Source organism: Antechinus flavipes, chromosome X (assembly GCF_016432865.1).
Source record: "Antechinus flavipes isolate AdamAnt ecotype Samford, QLD, Australia chromosome X, AdamAnt_v2, whole genome shotgun sequence".
Classification (NCBI taxonomy): domain Eukaryota; kingdom Metazoa; phylum Chordata; class Mammalia; order Dasyuromorphia; family Dasyuridae; genus Antechinus; species Antechinus flavipes.
This window is the reverse complement of record NC_067404.1, coordinates 1,322,879-1,332,788: the sequence shown is the minus strand read 5'-3', so window position 1 is coordinate 1,332,788 and position 9,910 is coordinate 1,322,879. Positions and strand designations below refer to the sequence as shown.

At 47.7% G+C, this 9,910-nt stretch overlaps 1 protein-coding gene across 1 annotated transcript in view; it reads right to left on the bottom strand.

The window, feature by feature from the left end:
- Window positions 1–712: 712 nt before the first annotated feature.
- LOC127542762 (collagen alpha-1(I) chain-like) overlaps window positions 713–9,910 on the bottom strand; it is a 19,266-nt gene continuing 10,068 nt past the window's right edge. Inside the window, exons 5-6 of the mRNA XM_051968552.1 lie at window positions 3,810–4,400; window positions 713–1,971 (exon numbers count right to left, since the gene is read on the bottom strand). Of these exons, the coding sequence (XP_051824512.1) occupies window positions 713–1,971; window positions 3,810–4,400 (1,850 nt within the window). The remainder of the gene's footprint in view (window positions 1,972–3,809; window positions 4,401–9,910) is intronic.

The following is a 9,910-nucleotide window of genomic DNA, read 5'->3' as shown; positions in this document are numbered from 1 at the left end:
GAAAGGAAGGACGCCTTATGAAGGACAGTTGCACAAAATTATGAAGAATTTTGTTAACTCATAAGCTCATTTAGCATACATTCACAAGATGCTCAAAGGAAAAACTTTTTGTAAAATAAAGAAAGAAAACAATTGAGCGAGAAAAACAAAAGAACATGAGGCATCCAGTCGTAGCCTGCTAAAAGGAGAATGGACTTCTTTCCATCGATGTCTATTCCTTTTTCCTTTCCCTCTTTACCCGTTTCTTCATTGCTTCCCTCCTTTCTTGCTCCTTCCCTCTATACATCCCTTTGTTCCTTGCTTCTTTCCTGCCTTCCCAAGTTTCTTTTCCTCTGCCCTTGCTTTTTCTCTTTCTTTTCTTCATTCTTGGTTTTTCCTGTTTCGACCCTTTTTTCGCCTGTTTCCTTCCTATTGTTGTTCCTTATTCACTTTCTGGGGCATTACTCGTCCCTTGCTTCTTTCCTTTTTCTATCCTTTGTTGCTCCTTTCTTTCCTTCTTGTTCTTTCTTCTTGACTTCCTGCTTTCTGTCATCAACCCTTTCCCCCTTGATTTTAACCTTCTGTGCTCCATTGGTTCCTTCCCATCCATCCCTGTCCCCTATCTCTCTTGCTTTTCTCATTGCTCTTTGGTTCCCGCCTTACTTCCTTTCCCTTTTTCTTCCAATCGATGGTAATTCTTTTCTTCTTCGAGTCTTGTTTTTCCTTTCTTTTCTTAAGCCCCACCCGTGGGTGTGTTGGACTTCTTCGTTTCCTTTCCTACTTCGCCCTTCCTTTTCTGGGTCTCCCAGCGCCCTGGGACTCTCCTTCGTTTCTTCCTTTCACTTGGCTTGCCTCTGGGAGCCTGGAAAGCGCCTGGGCCGCGCTCCTTCTGGTAGCCTGGCAACGCTCCACGACGTCCCAACGGCTCGCTTGCACGTGGGGCGGAGTTTGCGCCGGGGAGCTGGACATTCGAAGGCCCCGCCTTCACGGTCGAGGAACTGGAGTCGCGGGCAGCCATCCCTTGGGCCACCGCCCCCTGGCCCCGCGCTCGAAGGCGCAGGCGCGCTGCCTTCTCAGCTTTCCGCGAGACAGCTGGGCGTAGCGCAGGGGCTAGAGAGTCGCCTGGCAACGCTCCACGACGTCCCAACGGCTCGCTTGCACGTGGGGCGGAGTTTGCGCCGGGGAGCTGGACATTCGAAGGCCCCGCCTTCACGGTCGAGGAACTGGAGTCGCGGGCAGCCATCCCTTGGGCCACCGCCCCCTGGCCCCGCGCTCGAAGGCGCAGGCGCGCTGCCTTCTCAGCTTTCCGCGAGACAGCTGGGCGTAGCGCAGGGGCTAGAGAGTCGCCTGGCAACGCTGATGATGTAACAGAGGCACGTTGGGACGCTGGGCGGAGTTTGTTGCTAGGCCCCGCCTTCACGGTCGAGGAACTGGAGTCGCGGGCAGCCATCCCTTGGGCCACCGCCCCCTGGCCCCGCGCTCGAAGGCGCAGGCGCGCTGCCTTCTCAGCTTTCCGCGAGACAGCTGGGCGTAGCGCAGGGGCTAGAGAGTCGCCTGGCAACGCTCCACGACGTCCCAACGGCTCGCTTGCACGTGGGGCGGAGTTTGCGCCGGGGAGCTGGACATTCGAAGGCCCCGCCTTCACGGTCGAGGAACTGGAGTCGCGGGCAGCCATCCCTTGGGCCACCGCCCCCTGGCCCCGCGCTCGAAGGCGCAGGCGCGCTGCCTTCTCAGCTTTCCGCGAGACAGCTGGGCGTAGCGCAGGGGCTAGAGAGTCGCCTGGCAACGCTGATGATGTAACAGAGGCACGTTGGGACGCTGGGCGGAGTTTGTTGCTAGGCCCCGCCTTCACGGTCCGGCGACTCCGCGGCCCACTCCCCGGGGCCGAGCGCGGGCCGGCCTCAGCTTCCCCGGGACGGCGTGCCCTCTTGCTGAAGACAGCGTCCCCGTGCCGCCTTGTCCACTGGACCCATCCTACAGGCTGGTGCTGCCCTTTCAGGAAGGACGGAAAGGAGGTGGGGATAAAAGGTGCGGAGGGCAAGTGTCCTGGAGAAGGGCCGACGAACAACCCAGAACAGGGCCCCTGTTGGGCAGGGGGGCCATTTGGCTTCGAAAGCGTTTCTTGAACACCCACTGTGTCCCGGCCCCCTGGCCAAAGGCTCTCCTTTGGTCTTCACAGCCCCCCTAGAGGTCTGTGGGGCTAAGCTGGGCTCTGGCTGTGCTGTAGAACACGCTCGCCTGCGGGGCGGGCAGTTGTCGGAGAGCCTGTGTTGTCTGGGGAGAGTTTCCCAAGGCTGGCCCTGTTTATTGCCCCTCCATCTCAGCTGCCTCCAGCTCCTCCTCCTTCTTCTCCTCCCCGTCCTCTCCTCCCCCATTGGGTGACTTCGAAGACCACCAACATCCCTGCTCTTCCAATTCGCACTCCCATGGCTTCAGGCCCCAGCTTGGGTCTCACCCAGGGATAGAGACCTGCTGCTGTCACTCACTTCTGATGGAAGAAATGAATGTGGGTCTCAAAAACAAAATGTTACTCCTTTGCTAAGGGAAGGGCAGACAAAGGAGACCGGGAAATCTAAAACGGGGCCAAGAAATGCACGTTTTTACTCTTGTCATTACCAACTGAAGTTTTTAACCAAACTAAACAATTTATTAATCAATTCTGACAACACTTATTGTAACTCACTTCTGAAGACTCTTCAGTATGAAATGAATTCTTAAAGAATTCGTAGAAATAAACAGGAAGTCTTAACAAGTGAGCTTTTCCTTTATTCCATAAAAAGGGATAACGTTCACAAATATAAACTCATGCTCAACTTCATAACAGCGTACCTTACAAACTAGAACTTTCAACATGGGATGTCTAGGTATTGAATCCTTCTGATAACAGTCAATTTGTCGTCCACAAACTGTACAGCTCACAATATCATGAAGTCTTAGTCCTAAATAAATTAATTATAAATGTAGTCTGTCCATAAATAAAATTTAAAATTACTTAAAATATTTAAAACTGCATTTTTACTTCTCAAATCTTTTGGTCAAAGTCCTATTTACTTAATTGGCGGGAATTCTAATTACAAAGTTATATGTATTCACATCATTTTGCTGTGCATACTTACACAAAATTAAATATAAGTTTCATAACTATAAGAAACTAGCAAACTTTGACTGGAAGTTATCTTACACATTTCCCCCAATTCATTTCTACCTCACTTTCCTCATCTGTAAAATGGGTTGGAAAAAGAAATGGTAAACTGCTCCAGAATCCTTAGAAATGCCCCAAATGTAGTCATGAAGAGTCAAGACACCATCAAAATTACAAAAAATTTAAAATAAAACGGAAAGAACAATGAATAAGAAATCTCCTTATTAGTAGTAAGTTCATTTCAAATCATTGTAAGGACGTGACTTTCCCCATATGAACCTAATTCCCATGTAAACCTTGAGAACCCAATCGAGGAAGGACATGACTCCCCCTGTGAGAACTTGACTACTCTCTCACCCCAAGAGCATATATTTTAACTCCTTCTCCTATGAAAACCTGACCGTTCCTTGACCCATTCAATTCTTTCCTTTTTCTATCCTTTGTTGCTCCTTTCTTTCCTTCTTGTTCTTTCTTCTTGACTTCCTGCTTTCTGTCATCAACCCTTTCCCCCTTGATTTTAACCTTCTGTGCTCCATTGGTTCCTTCCCATCCATCCCTGTCCCCTATCTCTCTTGCTTTTCTCATTGCTCTTTGGTTCCCGCCTTACTTCCTTTCCCTTTTTCTTCCAATCGATGGTAATTCTTTTCTTCTTCGAGTCTTGTTTTTCCTTTCTTTTCTTAAGCCCCACCCGTGGGTGTGTTGGACTTCTTCGTTTCCTTTCCTACTTCGCCCTTCCTTTTCTGGGTCTCCCAGCGCCCTGGGACTCTCCTTCGTTTCTTCCTTTCACTTGGCTTGCCTCTGGGAGCCTGGAAAGCGCCTGGGCCGCGCTCCTTCTGGTAGCCTGGCAACGCTGATGATGTAACAGAGGCACGTTGGGACGCTGGGCGGAGTTTGTTGCTAGGCCCCGCCTTCACGGTCGAGGAACTGGAGTCGCGGGCAGCCATCCCTTGGGCCACCGCCCCCTGGCCCCGCGCTCGAAGGCGCAGGCGCGCTGCCTTCTCAGCTTTCCGCGAGACAGCTGGGCGTAGCGCAGGGGCTAGAGAGTCGCCTGGCAACGCTCCACGACGTCCCAACGGCTCGCTTGCACGTGGGGCGGAGTTTGCGCCGGGGAGCTGGACATTCGAAGGCCCCGCCTTCACGGTCCGGCGACTCCGCGGCCCACTCCCCGGGGCCGAGCGCGGGCCGGCCTCAGCTTCCCCGGGACGGCGTGCCCTCTTGCTGAAGACAGCGTCCCCGTGCCGCCTTGTCCACTGGACCCATCCTACAGGCTGGTGCTGCCCTTTCAGGAAGGACGGAAAGGAGGTGGGGATAAAAGGTGCGGAGGGCAAGTGTCCTGGAGAAGGGCCGACGAACAACCCAGAACAGGGCCCCTGTTGGGCAGGGGGGCCATTTGGCTTCGAAAGCGTTTCTTGAACACCCACTGTGTCCCGGCCCCCTGGCCAAAGGCTCTCCTTTGGTCTTCACAGCCCCCCTAGAGGTCTGTGGGGCTAAGCTGGGCTCTGGCTGTGCTGTAGAACACGCTCGCCTGCGGGGCGGGCAGTTGTCGGAGAGCCTGTGTTTTAGCTCCAATTATATGATTCCAGGAACTCGCCACTCCTTGGAACTGTTGCTGTTGATAAGGACTGGCCCCCTTATCAATGCAACATTTGATTATAATCACCTGGAGCCCTAGTTGGTACGTCCTTGTCTTAGATGAGGTCTTCATTTGGCCCAAAGCCTTCTTTGTTTGGACCCCTATAAAGAGTGGGCAAAGCATTCTCCACTTTGAAGCCTCACCTATGGAGATGACGATCTGCCTAGGACTTTCCCGATCGAGATTCACAGGCTGAAATACCGGGGCCTCCCAGCCGTAAATTAGAGTTGAAGTTCCCTCGACCGGTGATATGATGTAACGTATTCTCTTTTTCTGCTATTCTAATCATAATTCTTATTATTCTTTGTCTTTTGTCTGTTATGTGTTATTTGCTGTATTAGTTGTGGTTGCAAGCGATCTATTCCGTGCATTGTATAATTAAATTTTACTTTCACTTTAATTGAGTCCGAGAGCATCATTTTGTAGGAGCAAATCTGAACCTTTCCCTAAAATCACAAAACAAACAATAATCATAATGAACAAACAGAATCAGAAGAACCATCAGTATGAGAAATAGAAGGAAAGCCATTATATTTAGGATGGAAAATATTGCAGGAATTTTTGTAAGGGTTAAAAAGCCTCTAGAAGCAAGGAATGCGGCTCAAGGCATGTGGGGGGACCCGAGGGCTGAGAGGTGCCGAGGGGCAGGCGAGTCCTACCAGGAGCTGGGGCACAGCCCCAGGAGGCGGAGTCTGACTCCAGGTAGCATGTCACTCCCCCTCCTTCTTCCCCTCCCTCCCTCTTCTCAGGGCAATCCCGTTATGCCAGGTTCCTAGAGGCCCTCCCCTTCCCCCAGATCCTCAGGGGGTATAAATATATGCTGTCTCAGAAGCAAGTTCTCTTTCCCTTCGCCCCCACTTCCTGGCGGTCTATCTCTATGTTATCTGGGTTGGTGCCCAAAGACAGGTAAGTGTGGCCTAGCCGTGCTGTCGGCGGACGGGCATTAAGAGTAGCTCAAGGGGAAACTACAAGGCGAGAACAGCATTAAGAGATGCTACAATTTAAAAAATCAAAATGAGGATTAAATAGTTTATGCTAGAGACTAATAAGGTATAGGAATAATAAAGGTAAACCAACCATTAAAGAAAATGGGCATAGCAACAAAGGTATGGGGGACTTAAATTAGAGTGAGGAGGGAAAGTACAGTGTGTGGGGGTGGAGGGGCTGTGGGTGACTGTGGGTGGCTGTGGATGGAGAGAGACAGAGAGAGAGTGAGATCTGCGGAGTCTCAGAAAGTATCTGGCCACTAGCAAACGACAGTATTAAGAGAAAAGCACTGTAAGGTCCACAGAAAATGGCAAAACATGAGAAATCTTGGAAGATCTGTGAACAATTGCTGGGGGGGAAGGGGGATGAGCCCTCTGCATTCACTCAGTACATGCTGCCCGATTACAAGAGTTATGAGCAAGGGCTGAGTGTGAAACATGTAGCTCTGCAGCTCTGTGGCTCTGTAGCTCTGGTCCAAAGGAATAACGAGTAGGAAAACTGCAAATGCCAAGTCTCTTTAACCAGAAAGCACCCTGGAGAGAGAATTATGGGAAAGTACAGCAGAGCGGGTGAAGAGTAGAGGAAATAAATGAACACGTCAAATTGCTGTTCTCAGACACTGTAAAAAGAGCCTAGGAAGGACACAGTCCCCACGGAAGAGGAAGAATGGAATAAACTGTCTTTTTTTTTAATTTTATTTTATTTAATAATAACTTTGTATTGACAGAATCCATGCCAGGATAATTTTTACACAACATTATCCCTTGCAATCACTTATGTTTCGTTTTTTCCCCTCCCTCCCTCTTCTCAGGGCAATCCCGTTATGCCAGGTTCCTAGAGGCCCTCCCCTTCCCCCAGATCCTCAGGGGGTATAAATATATGCTGTCTCAGAAGCAAGTTCTCTTTCCCTTCGCCCCCACTTCCTGGCGGTCTATCTCTATGTTATCTGGGTTGGTGCCCAAAGACAGGTAAGTGTGGCCTAGCCGTGCTGTCGGCGGACGGGCATTAAGAGTAGCTCAAGGGGAAACTACAAGGCGAGAACAGCATTAAGAGATGCTACAATTTAAAAAATCAAAATGAGGATTAAATAGTTTATGCTAGAGACTAATAAGGTATAGGAATAATAAAGGTAAACCAACCATTAAAGAAAATGGGCATAGCAACAAAGGTATGGGGGACTTAAATTAGAGTGAGGAGGGAAAGTACAGTGTGTGGGGGTGGAGGGGCTGTGGGTGACTGTGGGTGGCTGTGGATGGAGAGAGACAGAGAGAGAAAGAGAAAAAGAGAGAGACAGAGACAGAAACAGAGAGAAAAAGAGAGTGTTACTTGTACAGAAATTCAAGAGAAATGAATCACTGAGTTTAAGTTACTTAAAGATGAAAATGAGGTAACTATAAGAAAATAAAGAGGTATTAAAAAAGGATAGATAAGGAGGTAAGACAGGCCATATAAGAAGACAACTGTAATGCAATAGCAGACTTCCAAGAAAGAAAAACCCAAAGTTGTATGATGATCTTTACAGCCGGAAAGACCTTTCCAAAATAAAGAACCCATTCTTATTAAGAAACATTAAAAACATAAGGATAAATGGAGTTGGCATTACAGTGATAGATAACATTTACAACTATCATCATCAAGAATTATCTCCCATCAAGATAAACTAAAAGTTTTCTCAAAACAATTAGAGGTGAAGCAAGCATTCCTATAATCGAGCAAAACGAAGAACACGTGGCGATTTCTTAGCCTAAAGCATGTTAGGGAGACAGAGAGAGAGTGAGATCTGCGGAGTCTCAGAAAGTATCTGGCCACTAGCAAACGACAGTATTAAGAGAAAAGCACTGTAAGGTCCACAGAAAATGGCAAAACATGAGAAATCTTGGAAGATCTGTGAACAATTGCTGGGGGGGAAGGGGGATGAGCCCTCTGCATTCACTCAGTACATGCTGCCCGATTACAAGAGTTATGAGCAAGGGCTGAGTGTGAAACATGTAGCTCTGCAGCTCTGTGGCTCTGTAGCTCTGGTCCAAAGGAATAACGAGTAGGAAAACTGCAAATGCCAAGTCTCTTTAACCAGAAAGCACCCTGGAGAGAGAATTATGGGAAAGTACAGCAGAGCGGGTGAAGAGTAGAGGAAATAAATGAACACGTCAAATTGCTGTTCTCAGACACTGTAAAAAGAGCCTAGGAAGGACACAGTCCCCACGGAAGAGGAAGAATGGAATAAACTGTCTTTTTTTTTTAATTTTATTTTATTTAATAATAACTTTGTATTGACAGAATCCATGCCAGGATAATTTTTACACAACATTATCCCTTGCAATCACTTATGTTTCGTTTTTTCCCCTCCCTCCCTCCCCCCCCCAAGATGGCAAGCAGTCCTATAGATGTTAAATATGTTGCAGTATATCCTAGATACAATACATATTTGCAGAACTGAACAGTTCTCCCGCTGCACAGGGAGAATTGGATTCAGAAGGTAAAAATAACTCGGGAAGAAAATAAAAAATCAAATAGTTCACATTCATTTCCCAGTATTCCTTCTTTGGGTGTAGCTGTTTCTGTCCATCATTTATCCAATGAAACTCAGTTAAGTCTCTTTGTCAGAGAAATCCACTTCCATCAGAATACATCCTCATACAATATCGTTGTCGAAGTGTATAATGATCTCCTGGTTCTGCTCATCTCACTTAGCATCAGTCCATGTAGGTCTCTCCAAGCCTCTCTGTATTCATCCTGCTGGTCATTCCTTACAGAGCAATAATATTCCATAACATTCGAATAAACTGTCTTAAGATAAAAAGTAGACTGCTTATAGAAGAGCTTCTACCTTCAGCCTTACTCTCTATGCAAATGGATCACAGAGAACAAAAGACTGAGTTGGGGAAAGAAATCTCTAGGGAGGAGAGAAGAGAAAGCAGGGTGATGGAGGAGGTGAGGTGAAATAAGAGGGTGGAAAAAAAGATGAAAGGATAAATGGGGAAAAGAAAATTTAAATGGAACTACATAGTGATCACAATTGCAATATGAATGAGATAAACCTAAACACCAAATGTAAGTGGATTAAAAAATAAATACATCCAAAACAAAGAGATAGAGAGTATAAGTAAGACCTGGAGCAGGAGAAATCATAATTATCTGATAAAACAAAAGCCAAAACACACAAAATTAAAAGAGGTCCACTTTGCTAAGAAATGCCATAAACAATGAAATATCAACAGTATGCACATGCAACAAAGGATAGAGTATCTAAATTAACTAAGACAAAGTTAAATGAGTTATGAGAAAAGCAAAACCATACAAATGGGGTCCCACAATTTTGCCTTTTGACATCTAAGTTAATCAAAGCAAACAAGAAAAAAAAGTTAAAAGTGACGACCCGCGTTAAACAAAAGAACACTGAAGAAAACAGAATGACAGAAAACAATGTATCTTTACTCAGTTGTCCAGACTTGAGTGATCTCGGGAGAAAGGCAGAAGGCACCAACTGACAGTGAGTCCCGATGCTCATGGGCACTACTTGCTGACCCACTTGAGGCAGAGCCCTCTGGGCTCACTTGGGTCTGACCAGCCACACTTGGGCACTGGAAATCTTAGTAGGGATGTCCTTTGGGCCCTCTTAGAACAAAGGGCAACCACCTGGTAATGCTACAGAAACACTGACCCAAGGCAGAAAGCCCGCAGCTAAGCCCTGGAACCTAAAAAAGCCAGGGTGAGGGAGAGGACGCAAAGACTATGTAGTAGGAGTCACATTCCAACTTCTCAAGGTTTCCCACAGAAATAAGATGATCTTATTTATGCCTCAGGGTGAACTTAGAGTCAAGGGGGAAAAAATGAAGCTCAGCGAGGGTCCTCCTGGGATGACTGCAGAAGCCCCCAAGAAAGGTCTAAGGATGGAAATTTGGCAGGTATGTAGTGCAAACACGTCTGCATAAAAAACAAGGGAAAGCCCTCGGGCTGTTGGGATTCAGGTGGAAGCTCAGGCAAAACTGCAAGAATTTTCCCTCGAGGGACCTAAAACGCTATTGGCAAAGGCCCCCTTCCCAGAGGTTAAAATCTCCTCCTTGGATGCCACCCCATTTGTCCTGGCCACCAACACCCTCTCCTCTCGGTCCCCCAGCCCAGGGAATAATGTTAGCCCCACTCCCCTTGGTTTGCTTGCTCTCACCCAG